The sequence below is a fragment of the Hylobates moloch genome, unplaced genomic scaffold (assembly GCF_009828535.3).
Source record: "Hylobates moloch isolate HMO894 unplaced genomic scaffold, HMol_V3 SCAFFOLD_5, whole genome shotgun sequence".
In the NCBI taxonomy this organism is placed as follows: Eukaryota; Metazoa; Chordata; class Mammalia; order Primates; family Hylobatidae; genus Hylobates; species Hylobates moloch.
This window is the reverse complement of record NW_026652280.1, coordinates 93,008,920-93,035,442: the sequence shown is the minus strand read 5'-3', so window position 1 is coordinate 93,035,442 and position 26,523 is coordinate 93,008,920. Positions and strand designations below refer to the sequence as shown.

General features: G+C 46.8%; 1 protein-coding gene across 2 annotated transcripts; it reads right to left on the bottom strand.

The window, feature by feature from the left end:
* Positions 1 to 404: 404 nt before the first annotated feature.
* DNASE1L3 (deoxyribonuclease 1 like 3) lies at positions 405 to 23,466 on the bottom strand. Of its 2 annotated transcripts, XM_032151891.2 has the most exons (8): positions 23,263 to 23,466; positions 16,179 to 16,267; positions 13,448 to 13,537; positions 12,827 to 12,939; positions 9,035 to 9,147; positions 5,863 to 6,020; positions 1,482 to 1,578; positions 405 to 951 (listed from the first exon to the last, which is right to left on the bottom strand). In XM_032151891.2, exons 1-8 carry the CDS (start codon positions 23,398 to 23,400, stop codon positions 835 to 837), a joined length of 915 nt encoding a protein of 304 aa, XP_032007782.1. In that variant the 5' UTR covers positions 23,401 to 23,466; the 3' UTR covers positions 405 to 834. The 2 variants fall into 2 exon arrangements, with proteins under 2 accessions (XP_032007782.1, XP_032007783.1); XM_032151892.2 differs by lacking the exon at positions 13,448 to 13,537.
* Positions 23,467 to 26,523: the final 3,057 nt, after the last annotated feature.

Genomic DNA, 26,523 nt, shown 5'->3' with positions numbered 1-26,523 from the left:
TGGGGGCTGGGGGCACTTGGCCCGGGCTCTGGATTAGGGCAGGACATGGGGGGGCAGAGCCAAGACCCCCAGGGAGGGAGAGCATGGGGTATGCAGGGCGGAGGACCTCCTCCTGGAGCAGGGGTTCAAGGTGGGGCTGGCGCAATACGCCAGATCGCAGAGACCTTCATGGTGGCCAAGACTGAGCTCTCTCCGATGGTGATGGGAGCCGCTGAAGGATTTATGGGCAGGGGGTGGGACTGAGGGTGGGCTGTGGTCGGATTAGTATTTCAGAGGATGACACTGATGCTTCCTGGGCCGACTGAGTTGGAGGACAATTCGAAGGCAAAGAAACCAGGTGGGAGTGGCCTTTATCCTTCAACACTGTGAGACGAGATGGTGGCCTGACCTCAGACAGGAGGGGGCAGATTCTTAAAACAGTTAATTGCCCTAATCACAGGGGCAGCTGGGGCCTTGGTGTTTCTGGTCATTGCCTGTGGAACAGGACCCCTCATGAGCACTGAAAGCTGACGCTCTTCCTCCCCCTGCAGCCTCTTGAATGACAGGGTTGAGCAGGGACAGTGACAGTGGACGGGGCTCTGGCTCAGGGCATGAAGATCATCATTTTGGTCTACAAATGCCCCTGCTTCCCTTTTGGACAATTCAGGGGAGGTATGAGACCAAGAGAGATACAAAAGATTCTCCTTCCAATTTGGCTCAAGTCAGAATAAATTCAGGTCAAAAACTGAAAGCAGTTGGATCAGTCTTGTTTCCTAAGTACAGGGAGCAGTTCATATCTGTTAGAGACATTTTATTTAGAGGCAAGAAATGGTTAATAAGATGAGACCCTTGGATCTAGGAGCGTTTGCTCTTTGTTTTCTTCCTTAGAGTGACAGATTTTTTGCTGTTGGTGAAGGCCCTTGAAGACTGTAGTTTAAATTCAACTGGAAAGTGGTCGCTGACATCCAGGGCCTATAAGGAGAAAGGGGAAGTAGATATGGAAATTAGGAGATGCCTGGGAGATGCTTTCATTTTAGCGATGAGCAAATTCAGGACCAGGGAGGGGAGATGAAATGCCTGAAGTCACCCCACAGAACACACACTGGTAAGCGTCATTGCAAGACCAGCTCGATCAGAAATTTTGGAGGGGCCTCAAATCACAGAATCGTAGGCATTGAGAGTCAAGGTCTAGTGCCCAATGTTGTGTCTTCAGTGGTGACCTCAAAGGATGACATCAATCCATCTTTTTTTTTTGAGACAGGATCTCACTCTGTTGCCCAGCCTGGAGTGCAGTGGTGCGATCTTGGCTCACTGCAACCTCCGCTTCCTGGACTCAAGTGATCCTCCCACCTCAGCCTCCCAAGTAGCTGGGACCATAGACATGCACCATCATGCCCAGCTGATTTTTTTGAATTTTTCATAGAGATGGGGTCTCATTACGTTGCCCAAGCAAACTCATCTTTCCAGGACAATGGCATAGAAAGACAAGATGGTAACCTTACCTCCTCTTCAGGTAGCTTGTAAGCTTTCTGGAAGTCAAAAACACTGTTTGACTTGGGAACAACAGAACTGACGATTTCTTGTCCTCTAAGCACAATCCTGGAACAAGGGGAGGGAAAACAGTTGTGTTAATCCAACCTGTGATTGCTGAGATCAAACCAAGGTCTGTGTTTGCTGTCTGGAATTAACTGAGCAGCCTGGCCCTTTCATGTGGCGCTCAAAGTCCCGACCTGGTTTTAGCCTGTGACCCTAAAGGACAGTGCCTACAACTGTGAAATAGGATCAGTCCCTGCCATGATTCTGTGGACACCAGGACACTGTCTCCCAGTGTGGGTAATGTCCTGGTGGAGAGGAGAAGATTTTATATGACACATGCACACTATCCCACACAACAATGACTTGCGTACTGAGAACGCTGTTCCTTTTTCATTTATTTTTCACTTTCCCTGATTTGATTATGGAGAAAGTCTCAGGGAGGTGCTGGTTTGTCTTTAATACCTCCCTCAGTCCCGTGTTGACAGAGAGTAGGCTGCCATCTCTGAGCAGCATTCTGCAGGCAAGAGAATTAAGGCAGAATTTAACAATGCGTGATTTTCACTGGACTTAATTTTTACGTTACCTTCAATTTATGGCAAATGCTGCTGCTTTCTTATGCTAGTATCATGAAATTTCTTTTAAAAATTTATTTCAGCAAGAAATTAAGGGATGTAATGAAAAATATCGAGAAAAATCACAGCATGTGTGCTTTGCAGTAATGACAAAAAGTAAGAATGAGGTAGTCAAATGAGTTTTGGAAACTAACATATCCCAAGATGGGTGATGCAGTTGTGGTCCTAAGTGACTTCCCGAGGAATGGCAAGGTGAGTCAAACTGCCATTTCATGAGTGCCCACTGGGCCTTCCCCATTCTAATCAACAGTTTTGGTATCTGCATTTGCTAACATCACCAACACAACTAACTTTTTTTTTTTTTTTTTTTTGAGACACAGTCTTGTTCTGTCGTCCAGGTTGGAGTGCAGTGGCGCCATCTCGGCTCACTGCAACCTCCACCTTCCGGGTTCAAGCAATTCTCCTGCCTCAGGCTCCCAAGTAGCTGGGATTGTAGGTGTGTGCCAGTATGCCTGGCTAATTTTTGTATTTTTAGTAGAGACGGGGTTTCGCCGTGTTGGCCAGGCTGGTCTTGAACTCCTGACCTTAGGTGATCTGCCCACCTCAACCTCCCAAAGTGCTGGGATTACAGGTGTAAGCCACTGCGCCCAGGCTACGGTTTTCTTTTTTTTTTTTTTGAGACGGAGTCTCGCTGTGTCGCCCAGGCTGGAGTGCAGTGGTGCGATCTCGGCTCACTGCAAGCTCTGCCTCCTGGGTTCACACCATTCTCCTGCCTCAGTCTCCTGAGTAGCTGGGACTACAGGTGCTGGCCACCACGCCTGGCTAATTTTTTTTGTATTTTTTAGTAGAGACAGGGTTTCACCGTGTTAGCCAGGATGGTCTCGATCTCCTGACCTCGTGATCCACCGGCCGCGGCCTCCCAAAGTGCTGGGATTACAGGCATGAGCCACCACTCCTGGCCCAGGCTACGGCTTTTAATTCAACCCAAATGGAAATTCTTCACATCAAGTTAGAGATTTGTGAAAGCTTTCTTTAAGACTCAGAAAGCAAAGCATGACATGTTTAAGGCTCTTCCATTTCTGAATTCTTCTAGGGATGTGCAGGACCAGGCCAGTGTTCATGTGAAGTTTTCACTCCAGGGTACCAGCCAGATCCTAGGCATCTTTGCATGTTCCCCCAGCACTCAGCACATGAGAGGTGTTCGATAAATATGTGAACATGGAACAAAGACTGGAATTGAGACCATCTTGTCTAATTCCATTTTTAAAACATCATTTTTATGGCTTTTTATTTTCTCAGTTTATTTATTTAATTTTACTTTTTATTTTATTGTATTGAGACAGGTATCACTATGTTGTCCAGGCTGGAGTGCCGTGGCTATTCACAGGCATGTGATCATGTTGCTCTAAAGCCTTGAACTCCTGGGCTCAAGCGATCCTCCTGCCTCAGCCTCCCAAGTGGCTGGGATTACAGCATACGCCACCACAACTGGCCTATGACTTTTTAAAAGCCACAAGAGGCCGGGCATGGTGGCTCACACCTGTAATCCAAGCACTTTGGGAGGCCAAAGCAGGCGGATCACCTGAGGTCACGAGTTCAAGACCAGCCTGGCCAACATGGCGAAACTCCATCTCTACTAAAAGTACACACACAAAAAAAAGCGGGGCATGGTGGTGTATGCCTGTAATCCCAGCTAATTGGGAGGCTGAGGCAGGAAAATCGCTTGAACCCAGGAGGTTGCAGTGAGCCGAGATCGTGCCACTGGACTCCAGCCTGGGCAACAGAGCGGGACTCTGTCTCAAAAAAAAGGAAAAAAAAGGCACAAGAGTTATACATGTTGTTATGAGAAACAAAATTCAGAGCATCAAAATAAGAAATGAATCTTTTAAATGTCACATGTAATCCCACCGTCCTTTGGGATACATGTGTATAAAATCAGGATCCTTTTAGTAAACATATTTTTCTAACCTGTTCTACCCCCCACCTGATCTACTGTGGCCATGTTGCCTTCTGATTCTTCTGTATCATTTTCAATCACTTCCTACTCATTAGCCAGGGGAGAAGAATGGCGCTGGAGAAGGGACTTGACCTACCCAAGGGCACACAACTGCCATGTTCAAGTGAGTGGCCATCGTCCTGGCTTTGCTGGAAGTCCTTCAAAATAGGGGGCGGGGATGGTCTGGGCACTTAGACCCCTGTAACTCCCCGCCTTGGGTTCCCACTTTGCAGAGTGATAACTTCTGCAAAGGAAACACCAGCCTCAAAAGCTCCAAGAGGAACAGGCTGGGCGCGGTGGCCTGTTTTAGTAGAGACCACCTGGGTAACGTGGTGAAACCCTGTCTCTACTAAAAATACACACACAAAAAAAATGAGCTGGGTGTGGTGGCGGGCGCCTGTAGTCCCAGCTACTCGGGAGGCTGAGGCAGGAGAATGGCGTGAACCCAGGAGGCGGGGCTTGCAGTGAGCCGAGATTGCACCACTGCACTCCAGCCTGGGGGACAGAGCGAGACTCTGTCTTAAAAAAAAAAAAAGGTCCGAGAGGAAGTGAAAACGAGTGGCCTGGTGGCTGTCATGCAGATGGCCATCTCACACTTCCTCGTGGCAGGCTGAGCTCTGGGAACTGAGGCCACCACCTGGGACCAGGCTCCTAGAGGTTTCCCCACTGTGGTCTCTGTGATGGAAGATCACTAACATTCACACGCCTCAGGCACTCCCCACTCTGTCCCCATTCAAGGAGCAAAGATGAAACCTGTTCGAAAATCCCTGAAGGGACTTTAAAAAGCACAAGGAAATGCTAGGACTTAAATGTATGCATTTGCATTTAGGAATATGTAGCTAAAGCTTTAAAAGTATAAATACTGTTGCACTAATTGGTCTCATTGTTAGGGTTGCTTCCTGAGGAAATCATAAATACGTGCACAAAATGCACAGAGGATATTGATTTTAGCAGTATTTATAACAGCAAACCCTTAGTAATAACCTAATGCCTAATGACGGGGATTGGGCGAATCAATTGCGGTAAGTCTTTGTGATGGATCAATGAACAGCCCATGAATGTAATGAGCACTTGCCGTATGCCAGGCATTGTGCTCGCAGCCTGACGTGTTATTTCATTTACTTCACATTGGATCTTCATGAGTGAGGCACTAGGATAATTTCCATTTTACAGGGGAGGAAATGAAAGACACAGAGAGCTTGTCTCTTGGTCACAGACATATGAAGTGATAATGTCACGATTTAAATCCAGGCCTGTCTGATACCGAAGCCAGTGCTTACCTCTGCTAAGCTACAGTGCCCAGGGCCACTGCATAGGGTCCGGTGGTTCATACACTGCAAGTGGTACCCAGTAGAGGGGCCTGACATTTAATAGACTCAGTTCTCCAAGCCGTGTGCTTTTTTTATTTTTATTTTTATTTTTTATTTTTGAGAGAAAGTCTCACTCTGTTTCCCAGGCTGGAGTGCAGTGGTGCGATCCTGGCTCACTGCAGCCTCCACCTTCTGGGCTCAAGCGATCCTCCCACCTCAGCCTCCTGAGTAGCTGGGAGTATAGGTGTGTGCCACCATGTCCGGCTAATTTTTGTATTTTTTGTAGAGACGGGGTTTCGTCATGTTACCCAAGCTGGTCTCAAACTCCTGTACTCAAGCGATCCACCCACCGAGGCCTCCCAAAGTGCTGGGACTACCGGCATGAGCCACAGTGCCCAGCCACCTTGCGTCTTTCCTAGTGCACACCAAGCACTGTGGTGAGCCAGCAGCACCCCGCAGGGCCTCCTACCTGTCATATGCACAGTTGGTGCTCTTCTTCACCGTGGTGTCCTCTTGGTCCCCAATCAGCCAAACAAACCTGGGGTCGGTCCTCAAGCGGATGTTCTTCCAGGCCTTCTTGGGGACGTAGCTGCAGCCAGCATTGAAGTCACCCATGAAAATGAAATTCTAAAAGACAAGATTTGGAACTGTCACCTGGTGGGTGCTGCTGCAGAATGCTTTCACGCAGGACTCTAGCAAAGACTCTGCCTCCCAGGCCCAGTAAACAACAGGATCTGTTATGGGCTGAATCATGTCTACCCCTTGCTCCCGCGCCGGCCAGATTCCTATGTTGAAGTCCTAACCCCCAGCACCTTAGAATGCGACTGTATTTGGAGATAGAACCTTTCAAGAGGGAATTAAGGTAAAATGAGGTCATATGGATGGGCTCTAATCCAATATGACTGGCGTTCTTGTAAAAAGGGGAAATTAGGACACAGAAAAATGGAGCAAAGACCATGTAAAGACACTGGAAGAAGATGGCCATCTACAAGCCAAGGATAGAGGCCCCCAAAAGAAACCACCCTTGCTGGCGCACCTTGATCTGGGACTTCTAGCCTCCAGAACGGTGACGAACTCACTTTCTATTGTTTCAACTACCCAGTCTTCACTATGGTACTTTGTTATGGCAGCTCTAGCAAATGAATACAAGGTATTTAAAATTTTCTTTTTGTTGTTTAAAATTGAGTCACAGCTTTGATGAGTCGATGACAGGCGAGTGCGTACCAGGGAGGGTGTTCTTAACAGGAAGGAGAATGTTTGCTGTTCTTAGTCACCACATTTCCATAATTCAGCATGCAGAGTCAGGTGTGGATAAAAAAAATTTCAGTGAATCTACTCCCTCACATCTTTTGTCCCTGGCTCAAACTACTGTAGGGTGTAAACATACGAATGAATCAACGCCTTTTGTTTTCAAGCAGGAAAAGTGAATTTGGGTGGTGTATTTACAACCCTGGCATCACTCTTTCTCTCCTATTGTTTTGAAGTTGGAAACTTATTTCTGTGAAAATTCAGTCCCTTGAGGAGGTGGGAGGCATCTTCGGGGAGGGGACCATCGAGTGAGCTGTCCACCCCCACCCAAGGCCACCAACAGAAACTTCCTATCTTGGAAATATTTTTCCCTGCAAGGCTCTTGGAACAGAATTTTCAACATTCCACAATCCAGAGGAAGTGCCAGATTTCCTTGTTTGTGCTATTGTTTGGTGGGGCATTGCTGACTTTAGAGTTTTCTTCAAGAACATTTTATTTTGACCTTGGTGATCACAATTTTCCCCGTGATTGATGGGTTCAGTTGAGGACAGAGTGTCATCCTTAACGTCAGTGATCACCAGCTTCTGCTAATATAGACATGATTTGCTGAACCTTCACTATGTGCCAGGCCTAGCACTAGATGTTTTTAAATTTACACCTCGAAGCAATAAACAATAGGAGGTACAAGGGCCCACTAACCTCTATAGAAAGGATTGAGAGATTAAGTGACCTGATCTAGGCCACAGGACTGGGAGGTTCAAGTGGTGAAGTCAAGAATCACATCCTAGCCAGGCAGCGTGGCTCATGCCTGTAATCCCAGCACTTTGAGAGGCCAAGGCAGGTGGATCACCTGAGGTCAGGCGTTAGAGACCAGCCTGGCCAACATGATGAAACCCCGTTTCTACTAAAAATATAAAAATTAGCCAGGCGTGGTCGCACACGCCTGTAATCTCAGCTACTCGGGAGGCAGGAGAATCGCTTGAACCTGGGAGGTGGAGGTTGCAGTGAGCCGAGATTGTACCATTGCACTCCAGCCTGGGGACAAGAGCGAGACTTCATCTCAAGAAAAAAAAAAAGAATCACATCCCAGTCTGCTTCACTGAACAGTTTCCCCTCTTGTTCACTTTTAGGCCACTGATGCCTCCCCACAGCCCAACACTCAATAGATGCTCAATACATTCTTGTTTAATAAGTGAATGATTTCATAATTTTTGGAAATAATGAATCTTTCTTTTGATCTATTTATTAATAAGCAATGAAATACACCCCTGGTATTTTCCATGCCCCAGCTCTGATGGACTATGTTCACACTTCATTTGATTCATTTTGCATTTGAGCAGCGAAACTCAAGAGGAGGAAGGGGGATCACAGGAATCACATTCCGAAACAAGAAAAGAGAAGTACAGAAGAAGAACCCTTGGGTGCACTTCCATATTTGCCAAGAGCTTTCACAGACCCTCACAGCCACCAGTGGTCTCTTCCAAAAGTGGAAAGAATTGAGCCTATAGGGATGGCAAATGTGTGCCCCCTTCTGTGAAAACAGCACCCCCAGTTCCTTTGGGAGACCACCCATCCCTCCTCCACCTCAAACTATGAGTCTGGGGTGGAGCTGGGGTGGACACAGATTTAGCCAATCAGAGTATCTCAACACCCTGATCACAATGATTGGTTCAGGGATGGACACCTGACCCTGTCAGAGCCAATGAGACTCAGTCCCACAGTATTTGTTGCCTCGTGGGAAAGAAAATTTATCAGTTGGTCTGGAGGCTGCTGGTGGCCATCTTGCCATCCCGTGGGTGGAGCCAACCTGAGAATGGAGCCACACAGAGGAAAGGGCAACCAGGAGATGGAAAGGAAGAGACAAATCAAGCTCTGATTACCTTGTCTGAGCCCTGGATCCAGCTATGCCTGAAGTACTCCTGGACATTTCAGTTACACAAACGAATCAATTGCTCCTTTTTTTCATGAGCCATGTTAAGATTCTGTCCCTTGCAACTGAAACAATCCTGACTGCTCTATGCCTCACACTTCTCAATTGCAAAGTGGGAATGAGAAAGGTACTGTAGCTACCTCAAGGGATTATTGGGAGGATTAAATAAACTTGTCCATGTCAAGTCTCAGCACAGTGCCTGGCACTAGCTATTCACTCAGTAAATGTTGGCATCTGTTATTAATGGGAAAGTGTGGCAATTTCCAAGGCCCACATACAGGGTACCCAGGCAGATTTAGCAAGAGGGATACTTAGGGCTGAAGAAAGGCCTTAAAGAATGCTGTAAGTGGTGGTAGCCTGCACATGCCCTTCCCCCTCCCCCTCCCTGGAGAGGTTCTCATCCCACTCAGGGACCAGAGCCTGCCCCTGCTAGATGGGAATTCGGCTGACACAGAGTCATCACCTCTGCCTTCCAGCGGTGTTTCACGTCCATGTAGACCTCAACCAACTCATCGATCTCTTTAACGGATGTCTCTGGGGTGGTGTGCAGGGGGATAATCACGAAGTCTTTGACAGCTGAGAAACAGGAAAGAGGCGGGAGTCACACACTTCCCCTGTCAAGGTCTCACAAACACTGCTGGAGGGAAACAGGCTCTCCCCTCCAGAAGGCACAGGCTGCATTGTCTGGGTCCCCAGTTCCCAGAGGGTACAGCCAGTGGCCGAGATTTTAATGATCTTGGGGTCATTAGGCTGCCTATTTTTAGTACACGAAAGACTCATTTGTCCCAGTTGCCCTTCATGGCTAAGAGAAAGCTGGTAGACTGTTGTAGAAAGTAAAAAAGTTCCCTCTTCAAAGTTTCCCTTCTTGTTAAAGAATAAATCGTGTTAGAAATAATAGTTTCTTTTAAAGACTAACTTCCTTCAAGCCTCCTTGCTTTGTGCTAATAACTCTTTGTTAAGCTCTATCCTGTGTAGCTGTTAGACATGCTCACAGGCACGTAGTACATTCTATGTCCTTGTACCTTAACCAAGATATTTGTGCTGGACATTCCAGCTCACAGCCTTTGCCCCTTCCCCATTTGGCATAAGCAACTTCCTCTTTTCCTTTGTTCTCCCTTGCCTTTACCTATTTAAGAAAGGTTTAAATTATTAGCCAGTCGGGTTAGCTTAGATTGTGTGGTCTGGCTCCAGCCAATAGAGACAGGACACAGTAGCAGGGACAAGCTGAGTAAGGGACAAAAATTGCTTCCCTCCTTTCTTCAGGTGTGCTCTTGCCATTGTTCCATCTGCAAGGAGCACCCTTTCTGCAAAAAGTAAAATTGGCTTGCTGAGAAAACTTTTTATCTGAATGTTGACTTTTCCTTGCGGTACCAGAGAACAAGCATTCTGTTTCTAAATAAACATTTTACTTATAACAACTGTGTTCCATGCTGGCATTTTGAGTGCTTTTATTTTCCCCTTTTTGTGTGTGTGGCAAATCTGTATTTTCTTTTGTTTCTGATGTATTTTATCTCTCTTCTTTCTTTTTTTAATTGACAGGAAAAATTGCATATATTTATGGTTGTATTTTCTGCTTTTTTTTTTAAAGGTTTTCTTTTTTTTTTGGGACGGAGTTTCGCTCTTGTTGCCCAGGCTAGAGTACAATGGCACAATCTCAGCTCACTGCAACCTCCGCCTCCCGGGTTCAAGCGATTCTCCTGCCTCAGCCTCCCAAGTAACTGGGATTACAGACATGCACCATCACGCCTGGCTAACTTTGTTTTTTTGTTTTGTTTTGTTTTGTTTTGTAGAGATAGGGTTTTTCCATGTTGGTCAGGCTGGTCTCAAACTCCCAACCTCAGGTGATCCACCCATCTCAGCCTCCCAAAGTGCTGGGATTACAGGTGTGAGCCACCACGCCCAGCTGGGAGTTACAAAAAGAGTATAAACTGACCCATCTCAACCTCCCAGAGTGCTGGGATTACAGGCATGAGCCACCGAGCCCAGTCACACATTTTCTAATTTAAAAAAATTGGCCAGGCGTGTTGGCTTACTCCTGTAATGCCAACACTTTGGGAGGCTGAGGCTGGTGGATCACCTGAGGTCAGGAGTTTGAGATCAGCCTGACCAACATGGAGAAAACCTGTCTCTACTAAAAATACAAAATTAGCTGGGGGTGGTGGCGCATGCCTGTAATCCCAGCTACTCCGGAGACTGAGGCAGGAGAATCACTTGAACCTGGGAGGCAGAGGCTGTGGTGAGCCAAGATCACGCCACTGCACTCCAGCCTGGGCAACAAGAGCGAAACTGTGTCGAAAAAAAAAAAAAAAAATTGAGGCTTGTCAGTTTATACTCCTTTTGTAATTAAGAACAAAAGTTCCAAAAAGCTATTTAAAAACTAGCATGGTCTTCACGAAAGACTTTTGTGGAGTGTCCGAAAACCTTCCCCCACCGTTGGAGGACTGAGAGAGCCTGAGTGTGGCAATGTGCTTGAGCCTCGGAAGCCGTGCCTGGCCCACCTGCTAACAGCAGCTGTCGCCTTCTGAGCACCTCCTCCTGGGACTTCCTCTCATTCTTAGCCTGGATTCCCACTCTTACCTCAACAGACACGGGCTGTGGGGCGGTCACTGCTCAAGTCACACAGAGAGGAGCCAGAACTCAGCCCAGCAGGCTGCATCCAGGGCCCCACGCGTCCTCATCGCCAGCTCTCCTCCTCAGGCCTCCACTGCCCTCCCCCATCCTCGTTTTGGTCCCCCTAAATATTCCAGCCTCCTTCCCACTTCTGAGCTTTTGTGCTCACTGTGCCCTCCACGTGGAATGCCCTTTCTCCAGCCCTCTGTATGGCTGGCTTCTTCAGGTCATAGCCCAATGTCACCTCCTCTGTCTTGTCCAGTGCCCTCAACAGAGCCTGGTACATAGTAGGTATTGAAAAAATATTTGATTCTTGACTCCATCAAGCACTGCATAGTGGTTAACATGCAATGTTAACCACTGGCTGGGCACAGTGGCTTCACCTGTAATCCCAGCACTTTGGGAAGCCAAGGCAGGCAGATGGCTTGAGCTCAGGGGTTCAAGAACAGCCTAGGCGACATAGCGAGACCTATCTCTATAAAAATTTTTAACATTAGCTGAGTGTGGTGGTGCATGCCTATAGTCTGAGCTACTTGCGAGGCTGAGGGGCGAAGATTGCTTGAGCCCAGGAGGTGGAGGTTGCAGTGAGCCAAGATCATGCCACTGCACTCCAGACTGGATGACAGAGCAAGGCCCTGTCTCAAAAACAGAAAAAAAAAAAAAAAAAAAAAAAAAAAAGAACATGAGCTCCTGAGGTGGTGGCCTGGGTTACAACCCTGGCCTGTCCATTTCAGTAGCTTGGTGACTCCATGCCTTTTTAAACCTCAGTTTCCTGAAATGTAAAGTGGAGATAATCCTACTCCCTACCTTGTAGTCATTGCAAGAATTACAGGAGGCTGGCACTTAATCAAGGGCCAGTACAAGTACTGTTGTTAGAGTTCAGGGAGCAATCCATTTGGATTTCCTCACCCGCTGCAGCCTGTGGAGGAGTCTGCGATGCAGTGACTGGAGGGAGAGTGAGCCTCTAGGCTAGGGGGTCGCCTAAGCCATTGCTTAGGACTTCTTTTTTTTTTTTTTTTTTGAGACAAGAGTCTCACTCTATCACCCAAGCTGGAGTGCAGTGGTATGATCTCGGCTCACTGCAACCTCTGCCTCCCTGGTTCAAGCGATTCTCCTGCCTCAGCCTCCCGAGTAGCTGGGATTACAGGTGTGCACCACCATGCCCAGCTAATTTTTGTATTTTTAGTAGAGACGGGGTTTCACCATGTTGGCCAGTCTGGTCTCAAACTCCTGACCTCAAGTGATCCACCCACCTCAGCCTCCCAAAGTGCTGGGATTACAGCCATGCGCCACCGCACCCAGCCAGGATTTTTAAAAAGGAAGGAAGAGTTGTACTTGACAGGAACCAAGGAATTGCAGAAAACAATTTCCATGAGCCTAAACTCTCCAAAGAGAGTGGACTACCATTGCTTCCAGAAAGTGGGTTCTGGGCTGGGGAAGTCTTGAGTCATGGCATTCTGAGAAGCAAGCCTGGTGCCATCACACTGAACTGCATCGTCTACATTGAGGTATTAGAAGCAATGCACTGTCACATCCAGCCTAATGCCTCCCTAATGGGCTGCATAAAACTGAGCTCATGCTCAAGGCTGCTGTGCATTCATGGGCCGTTGGGGAGGTCCCAGAGAGAGAGGCCTGCGGGTCTTACCAGTGTGGGGAGACTGGAACCAGACCACAAAGGGCTCCCTGGAAAACACATCTGCGTCTCCATCCTGATAGTCATGGTAGTGATAACTCCTCTTCACAGACACCAGCTTTTCCCTGAAAGAAGGAAAAGGAAGTCCTCCCAGCTGAGTCAGCCCTTTTCTTACTACTTTCAGGAAGCAGAGATGTAGCAGCAGCCAGGGAGCTGTTGAGAATCTGGAAGCTGAAGATCTGAGCCATACTAGTTATCTGTGGCACCCACAAGTTAATGTTCAGACTTAAGAAATTACTAGCAGGAAGAGGAAAAGAATACGAAGTTCAGGAATCAGCTGTGCTGAGAACCTCAGCTTTCCAGCCCTGGGCCAGGACTTGACTATGAGGAGTAAAGAACTCCCGGCCTGGCAACCATGGAGCCAACCAACAAATTAGGTGTTTGGAGACTCCTTGTGTTTTCAGCTTGAAGAGTTCATACTTTGCCTAAGCCCCTAGTTTTGACAGCAATTATTTTGATTGACACTGAGAATTGGTTAGAAATCAAAATTTGGTTTTGAAGAAAAGACATGCATTTTGATTCAATTCACGATTTATTAGTGGCTATGTTCCAGGGAGCATAGATGATACTTACTTGTAGAGAAAGGCATATTGTTCTTTATATGTGTTTCTTCCAAGCCGAGAGCTAATCACATAGTTGTACGTTATGCCTCTCCTTGAATTTCTAGAAAACAAAGATTTTACACTGCATCTTGAAGAATAAACATTCCCCTACTGCACATGTTACTTTCTTTCCAGTATGCCTCCAGACACCCAATGGCATCATGTGGAAGGGCCACTGTTCATCATAACCTTTGAGTTCAATAAGAAGAGCCACCATTGATTGGCTGGAATGTGGCATCTGCCAGGATCTTTACAGCCATTATTTCTTGCCTTATGAGGAGAGTATTATCATTATCCCCTTTCTATGGTTTGCAAGTGCAAAGCTGGGATTTGAACCTAGATCCAACTCACCCCAAAACCTGCATGCTTTGGCCTGTACCTGTGGGAGGCCACTGAGACCCTAGAAGACAATCTGGGCCAGAATCAGTCCCTGACCCCACTCATGCCCATGGCTGCAGCTGTAGCTCATGCTTTCTGGTGGAATAAATGTCATCAGGCCACCTGTCTGTGTCCATGAACCACTCCTGAGCATTCATGATAAGCAGGAATATTCTCTCCTCTGAAAGCCCTCAGGCATTTTTTTCACAAGCTTTGGGACCATGATTTCAATTCGCTGTTGTTTATATCCTGGGTGCTGGGGATACAGTCATGAAGTCCCACTGACCTTGCCCCCACCTGCACCAGGGAAAGCGGACTCTCTCTGTGTGTTTACCAAACCTGCTGATAACTCCACTCTGGGCAGAGCCTAACACAGTTTCACTCTATCTGCTCACAAAAAGATCTAGGGCATGTCTAAAGCTGCAGCATATTCTCAGGTTCAGTTGGAAAAAAAGCAGAAGGGGTATTTAGGGGCCAACTTAGACCTTACAGAAATTCCTGGGACTTCAGATGCATTATTCTAAGGCAGACTCAGCCCCTGGGGCCCCAGGAGTGTGAACAGTAGGTTCTGCCGGGCTTCCACTTTGGGAAGACTGGCCCTATTTTGAACATAGCCTGCCAAGTCCTGAGTTAGCAAACTGCTTGTGGTGACTCAGTTGCAAAGTGACTAAGGCCCATCCTGGCTTATGGGGGATAAAGGGACAAACAGGCTTGGCTCTGCCTGGAATCCACAACAGTCTAGACAGGTTGGGGAGTGCCAAGACCACTGATGGTGAAAAGACTCGTCCCAGACTGACTGTGGTAGAGACAACTGGAACCCACTTGTCCCCTCAGTCCCCTACAAACCTGTCCCCTCAGTCTCCCATAAACCTGACTGGCGCCACTCCAAGGAAGGCTGAGATGACAAAGAATAGAGCACTGGCTATGAGATCAGATGTGACGCAAGTTCAAAGGTAGGCTTGGCCACTTCCTGGCTGGGTGACTCAGGCAGGTCCCCCACTCACTTCTCTTACTATAAGGGAAGCCCTTAGGCAGATTGACATGGATTCTTGCCTGTCCCTACAGTTGTCCTACACATTCCTTCCCTATGACGGATAAGCCCGGAGGCCGGGGGATGATGGCACCAGGATCTACCATCTCATCTCGCCCCTACCCAAGACCCAGACATGGCTTTTGTTCAAAAGTCCCTATTAAGTGTTTCTTGCTGAGATGGCCAGGTGCAGTGGCTCACGCCTGTAATCCCAGCACTTTGGGAGGCTGAGAGGGGCAGATCACTTGAGGTCAGGAGTTCGAGGCCAGCCTGGGCAACATAGCAAAACCCCGACTCCACTAAAAATACAAAAATTAGCTAGGCATAGTGGGTGCGTGACTCTAAATCCAGCTACTTGGGAGGCTGAGGCAGGAGAATCACTTGAACCCAGGAGGCAAAGGTTGCAGTGAGCCGAGATCTTGCTGCCGCATTCCAGCCTGGGCGACAGAGTCTCAGATTTAAAAAGTACTAAAATAAGAAGCAAGTGCCCCTCGTTCCTTCACTAACCCCTTTCACCACAGCTCTCCGATCACACCCCCCAGAAGTAACCACTATTAATAGTCTGGAGAGCATCCTTCCAGTCTTTCATCTCTATGCACACGGAAACACAAACACAGCCTTATTCATGTAGATGACTCAAGTGGGCTATTTTACCTGCAATTCTCAACTTGCTTTTTTTAATATATTGCGGCCATTATTCCATGCTGGAATAGTTAGCTCTAACTTGCTCTGTAGCAAGCACGATTTTTTTTTTTTAAGAGATAGGGTCTTGCTCTGTGGCCCAGGCTGGAGTGCAGTGGTGTGATCATGGCTCACTATAGCCTAAACCTCATGGGCTCAAGCGATCCTCCCACCTCAGCCTCCCAGGTAGGTGAGACTATAGGCACGTGCCACCATGCCTGGCCACCAGCATGACTTTTAACAGCTGCATAATATTCCTGTGTGTGAGCATATTGTAATCTCATTATCTTTCTTCTACTATTGGTTTTTAATCTTTTCTCTTTTTTCCAACATTTTCTTCATAACTGTACTCTTTAGCTCAGCCTCATCTGCTTTTTTCATTTCTTTCTGTGTCCAGACCCCTCATCTATTTCCCTATTCTGTTTTATCATAGTAAAATCAACTGGTTGAAAGTTCTCAGGACCGTGGCTAAGGGAGTTGGACTCCTGGGCAACACTGGCTGTGTGAACTGGTGGTCAAGTGCAGGATCTCACATTACTTTCAGTTCCCAGGGGCTTTCAGATGCCCTTGCACTTACCTTGAGCCCTAGAGGGCCTACCCTTCCCTGTGTTACCTGTTCAGCTTCTCCATCAGTATGGGGCAGATCCTGTTGTTGCTGTCCTTGATTTCCATCACAAGTATGATGTCACAGCGTTTGATGATCTGCAAGAAAGAGAATTCCCAGGGGTTTGAGGTCATTTACCACTGATAAATAAAACCTTTTATTGTGCACTTACTGTTTTTAAGTATTGCACTGAGTGCTTATTAAAATAATTTCTTCTCTGAACTAAATGAAGGACTCCCTGAGGTAGGTAGGTGCTTTTGTTATGTACATTTTAAAGAGGAGTGTGAGACCCAGAGAAAGTTGAGTAAATTACACTCCCAATCGCCCTACTAGAAAGTGGCGGAGGCAGAATTTGAACCTATGCAATTCAAGCCCAGAGCCCCTTGCTCATGACCTCCCCACAATATCCTGTCTCTTGGCTTTGCTTGAATAATTACAATAATAATAATAACAAATATTTATTAAGCCCTTAGTAAGCAAAGATAACAGACTGGATTAGAAACAAAGAGGTATAATTATAATATAATAATAATAAAAGCTGACATTTACTGCAAACCTGCTCCAAGCCTTACAACAACCCTATGGGGTAACTATGCTTATTAGCCCATTAAACACAGGCAGAAACCAAGCTCAGAGTGGTTGAGTGACTAGCTTAAAGTCATACAGCCAGGATAGGTAGTAGAGCCAGGATTTGAACTCAGGTCTGTGTGACTACAAAGCCCACCATGTTGAACTGTTAAAATACAGTCCCGGCCGGGCATGGTGGCTCACGCCTGTAATCCCAGCACTTTGGGAGGACGAGGTGGGCAGATTGCCTGAGGTCAGGATTTCGAGACCAGCCTGGCCAACATGGTGAAACCTCGTCTCTACTAAAAATACAAAAATTAGCCGGGCGTGGTGGCAGGCGCCTGTAATCCCAGCTACTCAGGAGGCTAAGGCAGAAGAATCACTGGAACCTGGGATGCGGAGGTTGCAGTGAGCCGAGATCGCGCCACTGCACTCCAGCCTGGTGACAGAGCAAGACTCCGTCTCAAAAAAGAAAAAAGAAACAAACAAACAAAAAATAAAAAAAAACAAAAACAAAACAAAAAAAACCACAGTCACTGCTCTGGAAGACTCATAGTCCAGCAGGAGAGACAAATGGAAACAGCTAGCTATGATGTGAGGCCAAAACCAAAACAAAGCAAAAACCTGCACTAAATAAGTCACAAGCTGTGGAAGTGTTGAGGAGTAATTAATTGCTTCTATTCGGAGGATTTGGAAGGGCTCTACGGTGGAGGTGACATTTGAATGGACCCTGACAGATGAGAAGGCTCTCAGAGAGAAAAGAATATAGGAGAGGCTCCTTCAAAGTGAGCAACAGCCTGGAGGCCAGGGTGCAGACCAAGCCCACAGCCCTTTCTGTGACCAAGCCCACAGGGGCCTTTCTGTGTATGGGATCCTGGTGGGCTCAATGCCACAGGATTTGTTGGTCAAGGACAAGGCATCCCCAAGGTTGGTATCTTTTTCTGAGACAGGGTCTTGTTCTGTCACCCAGGCTGGAGTGCAGCTGTGTGATCATGACTTGCTGCAGCCTCAATCTCCTGGCCTCAAGTGATCCTTCTACCTCGGCCTCCCAAAGTGCTGGGAGTACAGGCATAAGCCACCGTGCCTGGCCCCCAAGGTTAATTATGTCCTCTTACACAGCCACCAAATACATGGAGTAGGAGGGTTACGCCAGTGGTCCTGTCTTTCCAGAGCACACATTCCAGTTCCATCTTCAGAAGGACTGAGTGAAAGACACCAGCACTCACCTGTCCGGGTGCCTCCATGACTGGGGGTTCAGCCTTTAGGAGGCTGCCCCAGGCGGGAGGTCCACCTGTTTAGTGACTGATGAGGAGAACAACGTCCTAAGGCTGGAGCCTTCCATGGACAGCTTGAACTCCATGGCATCAGCCACGCAGGGCTCTCCTGGGAGCTGGTAGCCGCTGGCCAAGCCAGTCTGCCGCTTTAGTCACTGTGACTGCCACACCTTTCTGGAAGGCATTTTCAAATATGTACACCCTTTGACCCAGTTTTTCCACTCTGAAGAATGTCTTCCTGCGGGGCACTGTGGCTGAAGCCTGTAATCCCAACAATTTGGGAGACCGAGGCAGGCAGATCACCTGAGGTCAGGAGCTCGAGACCCGCCTGGCCAATATGGTGAAACCCTGTCTCTACTAACAATACAAAAATTAGCCAGGCATGGTGGCGCATGCCTGTAATTCTAGCTACTCAAGAGGCTGAGGCGGGAGAATCACTTGAACCTGGAGGACAGAGGTTGCAGTGAGCCGAGATCACACCACTGCACTCTAGCCTGGGTGATAGAGTGAGACTCCAACTCAAAAAAAAAAAAAAAAAGTCTCTCATTGTAAGGAAATATCCACAATTTCTCTGCACCTCAGGTTCCTCATCTATAAATTGGGATGATAATATCAGTCCCTCATGGGGTTGCTAGAGGATTAAGTGGGTACTTAGAATAGTGCCAGCCATATAGGAGACATGAAACAAATTATTATTACCTGTACAGATCAAAGAGAAAGATGTATTGCAGCAAAAAATTGGAAACAATCTAGGTATTGCCAAACAGAAAATCACTCAATGAATTATGTTGCAAACACAGGATAATGCATTATATAGCATTAAAGCCATGTTTTAAAAGAATATGAACATCATGGGAAATAGTTATAATATAAAGCAGAATATAAAACTGATGACACAGGACGGTGTCCGTGCTGTGAAACCCATGCAGACTTACATATGCCTGTAAGAAAATTACCCAAATGCCAACAACTATTACCTTCAAGTGACAGGGTAATGAATGATTTATTTTCTTCCTTACAGGTTTCTGTATTTTAAAAGTAATCTCTAATGACTATTTTCATTTTAAAATCATGGTTTAATTTTTAAAAAATTAAAAAGTTAGATCTTTATAATTAAAATCGAAGTCGTATTTAAAAAAGAAAACTGCTTGATGGAAGGAATTGTGGGAGGTAATGGCCAAAATTTATCAGAATATGACAGGTGCATTTCTAACTAACTTATTTAATATAAGTTAAATGAGTTGTCTTATATAACATGCCTAATATGGTGCCTGACACATAGGAAGGGCTTCATAAGAGTTACCTCTTATCATTGACTCATCAATTTTTTTTTTTTTTTTGAGACAGAGTCTCACTCTTGTTGCCAAGGCTGGAGCACAGTGGCCCAATCTTGGCTCACTGGGTTCAACCTCCGCCTCCTGGGTTCAAGCGATTCTCCTGCCTCAGCCTCCTGAGTAGCTGGGATTACAGGTGCCTGCCATTATGCCCAATTTTTGTACTTTAGTAGAGATGGGGTTTCACCGTGTTGGTCAGGCTGGTCTTGAACTCCTGACCTCGGGTGATCCGCCCGCCTCAGCCTCCCAAAGTGCTGGGATTACAGCCGTGAGCCACCGCGCCCAGCAACTCATCAGTTTTCATGATAACTCTTTGATGCTAGTCCTTAATGCTAGTGTAGTTGGGTACTCTGAGGCTCCAGGAGGTTTAGTAATTTGAACACAGAGTGAATACAGGACAACAGGTTATCTACATTACAGAGCACCTTCTTGACCACTATATTTATTTATTTATTTTTGAGATGGAGTCTTGCTCTGCAGCCAGGCTGGAATGCAGTGGTGCAATCTCGGCTCACTGCAACCTCCACCTCCTGGGTTCAAGCAATTCCACGCCCAGCAAACTAGCTTTACTAAAAATTAGTATTTTTAGTGGAGACAGGGTTTTTCCATGCTGGCCAGGCTGGTCTCGAACTCCTGACCTCAGGTGATCCATCCGCCTAGGCCTCCTAAAGTGCTGGGATTACAGGCATGAGCCACCGCGCCCGGCCAAATATTCCATTTTCTAATCCCTCTTGACACATGTTCTCCCTGCTCAAATTTCAGACCAGGAGCTCAAGAAGAGGCTCCCAGGATGAGAGCCCCAGGGAGAAAACCTTCCAGAGCTGAGACCTGAAACCCTGATATCTCCCTGACTAAGGCCAAATTCCTGACTCTGTTCACAGGAGGGGAAGAGGAATTTCTGGGTTGTGCTCGCCTAGTGTTGAGAGAATTCAAGCAAGGTGTGTTATAAGTGGGCCTGGGGAGAGGGAAAGAGATGGTCTGGAGGGGTCTTGAAATATCCAGGGCAGGCCAGGTGTGGTGGCTTACACCTGTAAGCCCAGTGCTTTGGCAGGCTGAGGCAGAAGGATCTTGAGCTCAGGACTTTGAGACCAGCCTGGGTAACACAGTGAGACTCCATCTCTACAATTTTTTTTTTAATTAGCCAGCATGGTGTGTGCACCTGTAGTCCCAGCTACTCAGGAGGCTGAGATGGGAGAATTGTTTGAGCCCAGGGGGTCAAGGCTGCAGTGAGCTATGATTGCACCACTGCACTCCAGTCTAGGCAACAGAGCAAGAACCTGTCCAAAAAAAAAAAAAAGGAAGGAATAGAGAAAGAGGAAGGAAAGAAGGAAGGGAGGGAAGGAGGGAGGGAGGGAGGGGAGGGGAGGGGAGAGGGGAGAGAGAGAAAGAAAGAGAAAAAGAAAGAAGAAAGAAAGAAAGAAGAGAAAAAAAGAAAGAAAGAGAAAGAAAGAAAGAAGAAAGAAAGAAAGAAAGAGAAAGAAAAAGAAAAAAGAAAGAAAGAGAGGAAAAGAAAGATCTGGGGCAGAGGGTGGCTTGTGAAACCCTATTTCCTGCCTCTAAATAGGGAGCAGCTCAGCATGGTGGGAAGAGCCTGGGCTCCAGCCCTCCCTCTGCCACTTACATGCTCCACAACTATTTGGGCAACTCACTTCACCTCTGAGTTCCATTTGCCTCCTCTGCAAAATGGGCACAATAATCAGAGTGGCTGTGAGGCTGAATTAAATACTGCACATTAAGGGCCTGGCACATCTCATGCACTCCTGAAATGACCATTGCCCTCTGCTGTAAGCTCTGTGAAGAGGGAGGCAATGCTTCCCACAGCCACTGCCACATCCTTAGTGCCCTGGTGTGTCTGACGCAAGGTCTAGCTTCACTGAGCATTTGCTGGATGAGCAAGCTCTGTTCTTTAAGGACACACTTGAGAACGCACAGACAGGGGAGACTCAGCCAGGGAGGGGTCAGCATCTGGAGGGCTGCCCATGGTATGCGAGGGCCAACCTCAAGATGGAGAAGGCAGGCGTCCCTCACTCTCCAGCCTCCCCAGTGCAGGTCAGAATGATGGCAGCATGACACTGCTGAGTCTCTGAAGTGATAAATCCGGGATGGAAGAGTGGAGAAGGCATCTCAGCTTCTATGGCTGGGCTGCAGGGATGTGTTTGATCCTGGCTCTTCCCCTTACTGGCTATGGAAACCTGGATAAGGGGCCACTCTCAGCCTCTGTTTCCTCAGTTATGAAGTGGGGGCAATATCACCTAAGTCATAGTATTAAATCAGAATATAGAATTCCTGGCCTACAGGAGGTGCTTAGTCAATGGGTGCGAGAAATAATCCTATTCTGAATGCCTGGCATTCTCGGGTGACTGTGAGTGCCCTGTTGGGTGGCTCTTGCAGTGTTTTGGGGATGGCCTTTTGGTAGGATGGGGAGGGTGAGGCAGCCTTGACAAAGACTTCAGACATGCTCTGCAGGACACAGCTGCTCAGAGGAGATGCAGAGTTCAAGCCCCCATGATGGACTCGCCAAGGAACCAAAAGACAGCCGGGTTGCATCAGTGAGGAAGGAGATGGGAACTCAGTGGCTACCCAGGCTCCACGGGCCATGTGTGAAGTGGGGAAAATCATTGCCTTGCATTGAACAATCTTGTCATGGTTCCCACAGGCTTGGCATTGCTATCCTGGCTAAACAACACCATCTAGAAGGCCTTGGGTACCTCCCAAAGGGCAGGGCCACCCGGGTCTGAGAGGCTCGTCCAAGTAAGAACAGAGCCTGCCAGTCCTCACTCCAATCCTCCTTCCCGATAAGAGCAACAGCAGCAGCTCTGGCTCATGAATACCCGCCTTGCTGCAGGCTCTGCTGGGCTCCTCAGGCACCCTGAGTTCTCTTCACCAGCCAGTGCTACAGGTGGTATTTTGGCGTGGTCGCCATTTTACTGAGAGGAGCTGGTGGTTCAGGGAGGTGCAGGGCCTCCAGAGCTCACAAGTCTGGTAGGTGGAATCTGGACCCAGGGCTCCTGGCCCCCCTACCACACCATGGTGCCTCAGGTTTCCTAAGGTAATAAGTACCTTTCCAGAGTCCTGGGAAAGGGTTAAGTTGCCAGCATCAAAAACAAATTAACCTGTAGGATAAAGGGAGTCAACTGACTCCAGAGAAAGCAAGCAGTGTCCCCAGACATTGGGTATATCACCCAAGGAAATAGTAAGCAAAGGTGGAAGGATTGGGGGAGTAGAGGAGAGGGAGAGAGGAAGGAAGGAGCAGAAGAAGGAAGAAAGAGAAAGAGAGGGAGGGATGGTGAGGATGGGAGAGAGAAGGAAGGAAGGAAAAAAGTAAAGAACGGAAAGAAAGAAAGAAGAAAGAAAAGACAAAGAAAGAAAGGAAAGAAAGAGAAAGAAAGAAAGAAAAAAAGAAAAAGAAAGAAAAAGAAAAGAAAAGAAAAGAAAGAAAAAGAAAGGAAAGAGAGAGAAAGGAGCTGGGCTTTGCTGGTGAAAAGGAGTAGCTGTATAAGGTTATGTCATCTTTCTCTGTTCATCACCTCTACATGGGCAGTAATAGTCCCTCTTCATAAAGATTATGAAATGAAACCATGTGCTTATAGTGCCTGATACAGGCATTCAATAAATAGCAATAAAAATCATAACAGCTAACCCTTATCTGGAACGTATAATGAGCCAGATACTACATTAAGAGCTTTCCTTTTGCCAACTCCTGTAGTCCCCCCAGCAACCCTGGAGGGAGCCATTGTTAGCACCCCTGTTTTAAGATGATGGCAGGAGTTACAGAGAGTTGAAGTGGTTATTGTTCCAAGCCAGCTTCTACATTCCGCCTAAGGGCCAACTTTAAGTTCCTTGAGTCTCTTAAAGTCTGAAGACAGGAGAGAGGGTGTGAGGGGTGTCTGGGATCCTCCTCCCAGGAAAGGGGCTCACCTTCACAATGACATCCATGGCATTCTGGTCTTCCTGCTTGCTTTCCCCAAAGGACCTGACGTTAAAGGAGCAGATCCTCAGGGCCAGGGCGCTGTGGATGGAGAGGAGAAGCAGCAGTGGGGCCAGCTCCCGTGACATCCTGGCACTGCTCTGGCTTCAAGACTCCGTGAGAAGACAGCAGTGCTTGGAGTGCCGGATTCTGGCCACCTCCACAGGCTCCACTGACTTATAAAGCCTGCAGATAACAGGAATTACTGGATTTCTTGTTGCAACTTTCAGTTCTCTGAGGAACTGAAGATCATGGGTTTTAATCCCCAAGGAAATACAGATACATTGGGCTAGCCTTTTAGAAGCCCCTATGTTCGTCACCCTGGTGCGGAAATTGGCATTGCCTCATTTAGGCACCATCCTCCACAAAGTCACTCATATCCCAACCGGGAGCCAGCTCTGACATCTAGTCATCGGTCCTGCGGTTGCATGCCATGTGCCTTTTCCTGACAGTGGATGAACTCGGAAGTGGTCCACCCTAGAGGGCACCTGGGGTGACGGAACCTTCTGCTGGGGGACAATGAGGCAGGAGGCATGGGAAATTCTGCTCAGTTTTCTCTAAATCACTGGGATTTGGCGGCCTGCTGTCCTCAGACACACCCAGACTGTGACTGTAATTGCCCTGGTGGTGTAAAGTAAGGTCAAGAGTAGTTTGAATTACTTAATTTTTTAAGGCAGTTTTACTGTACAAATACTAGCAGTGTGTTGCCAGAGAAAGCAATTGGGGATCTGACGGAACGGATGAGGAAAATGTCCCTGGACTCTGAGAGCAAATAGCCCGTGAAACCCATGGAGAGACCCATGATTCAAGCTGATATTACTTTAATATTGGCGAGAGTTGTGTGACCCTGGGAGAGAAAGGTCTTGTAAGAACTGTAGGATATCAACTCAGGCAAAATGACTTTTAGAGATTTGGGCAGGAAACTATGAAGATCTGTAAAGCAAAAAAAAAAAAAAAGCAAAATCCAATCAAGGTATATTAATGGACTTTGGCAAAGACAACTCTGTGAAAAGAGTAGGGAATAAGAATAACTCCAAGCCAGCATCGGGGTCTGTGGACCAACCCCTCTTATGGTGATGGGTCTGTGGCCACAGCCACAGGGAAAATTATACATCTATCCCCAACATACATCCAGGCAGCATCCTGGCCAAGCATGCCAGGAATTCTATAAGATAACCCCAAATAGTACATGGAAGGAAATGGTTTCCTGAGTTTGTGCTGCAGTGAATCTCCCTGTTGTCTGCAACCTAAGGCCTCAGGCCTGGTTGAATCTCTGGTAAAAGGTGGCTCTGGGCCGGGTGCAGTGGCTCACTCCTGTAGCCCCAGCACTTTGGGAGGCTGAGGTGGGTGGTTCATTTGAGGTCAGGAGTTCAAGGCCAGCCTGGCCAACATGGTGAAACCCCGTCTCTACTAAAAATACAAAAATTAGCCGGGCATGGTGGCGGGCGCCTATAATCCCAGCTACTTGGGAGGCTGAGGCAGGAGAATGGCTTGAACTTGGGAGGCAGAGGTTGCAGTGAGCCAAGATTGCACCACTGCACTCCAGCCTGGGTGACAGAGTGAGATTCCATCTCATTGAAAAACAAACAAACAAAACAAACAAACAAACAAAAAAAGGAGTTCTAGGGAATGGTTAATTGTCTTTCTTGGTGAATGGGCATCTTCCAACCAGAAAAAAGATTTAGAATTAAAGTGTAGAAATGTTTAAGAGACTGAGAGCCATGGCATAATCTTTTTGTGTGTTTTAAGATGGAATATGCAGTATTTCATGGACTTAACGAGAGCTGCTTGGCCAACTATATAGAAAATCTTGTAACTCTCTTATAAAATGTGCACGTGGTAGGGTTTGATTCAGATTCATGACTTTACGTTGAAGCCTTTGTCTGAATACAGTTCTGGAACATTTGTAAACACTTTAGGTTATCGTCAATGTTTTGTTTATTAGAATTCAAATGATTTAGTATTTTTTAAAAATAGCTTTTTTGTTAGTTCAGACAACTGAAGAACTTTTAAAAGAAAATAGGGCATATTAAATAAAGTATAAAATGTTTATAAATCAGCCACAAACCCCTTATAAGTAATTATTTAGGTTTGTTGGGTTTAGGATTGGCAGATTTAACAAATAAAAATATAGAACAGGCCGGGCGCGGTGGCTCACGCTTGTAATCCCAGCACTTTGGGAGGCCGAGGCGGGTGGATCACGAGGTCAGGAGATCGAGACCACAGTGAAACCCCGTCTCTACTAAAAAAACAAAAAATTAGCCGGGCGTGGTGGCGGGTGCCTGTAGTCCCAGCTACTCGGAGAGGCTGAGGCAGGAGAATGGCGTGAACCCAGGAGGCAGAGCTTGCAGTGAGCCGAGATCGCGCCACTGCACTCCAGCCTGGGCGACAGAGAGAGACTCCGCCTCAAAAAAAAAAAAAAAAAAAATATATATATATATAGAACAGTAGGTAGATTTGAATTTGGGGTAGTTCGTATTTAATTGGGCAACTTGTATTTTATCTGGAAATCCTAGCTGGATTTATAAAAAGAATGAGAACTTTTGTAAGCTGAACTTAAAAGCATGGCATTTTCTTTTTTTTTCTTTTAACAAAGTTTTTATTTTTAATTTTTGCAGGTACAGAGTAGGCACATATATTTATGGAGGCATGGCATTTTCTAAGATAGTAATCATTCCCTCAAAGTCCTAGAAAAGTTCTTAGTTCCTAGCATTAAAAACAAGCTAATGTGTAGAATAAAGAAAGTCAAGTAATCTGCTTTTTTTTTAATTTCCAGCTTTGACAATTTGAGTATTAACTTGAAAAAATAAAGTAAACCTCTAAATAGTGGTTTCTGCATAGAAACTGCCCTTGAGGACTTAAAAAAGAGTCACATGAACAGATTAAGAGATGGACCCCATTCTCGAATTAGCACATCCATTGAATAAAATTGGACCTTTTAAAAAATGCCTGGATTCTGGAAGGAAAATTCTAACAGCCAAATTTAACTGAATCCAACTTGGTGCAGGTGCTGCATTAGGGCTTTCTGTGTTTCATCTCACCCCATACCCCCCAAGCCCTTCCTATGGCTACTTTATTTTAGAGATGAGCAAACTGAGGCTTGTGCCCAGGGAAACAGAGCTAGCATGTGGCAAAGCTGAGATTCAATCTCAGAGTGCTGACTCCAGATTAACCTTCTCACCCACCAAACCAGGCATACCAAAACCTTAATG

What these genes read in the sequence shown, in the direction of transcription:
- DNASE1L3 (XM_032151891.2), bottom strand. Translation starts at nt 23,400, where the DNA reads ATGTCACGGGAGCTGGCCCCACTGCTGCTTCTCCTCTCCATCCACAGC. An exon ending in CCATGGATGTCATTGTGAAG is followed by an intron (nt 16,268 to 23,262) that starts GTGAGCCCCTTT and finishes TCTTTCTTGCAG; the next exon opens with ATCATCAAACGCTGTGACAT. An exon ending in CAATATGCCTTTCTCTACAA is followed by an intron (nt 12,940 to 13,447) that starts GTAAGTATCATC and finishes TCCTTCTTTCAG; the next exon opens with GGAAAAGCTGGTGTCTGTGA.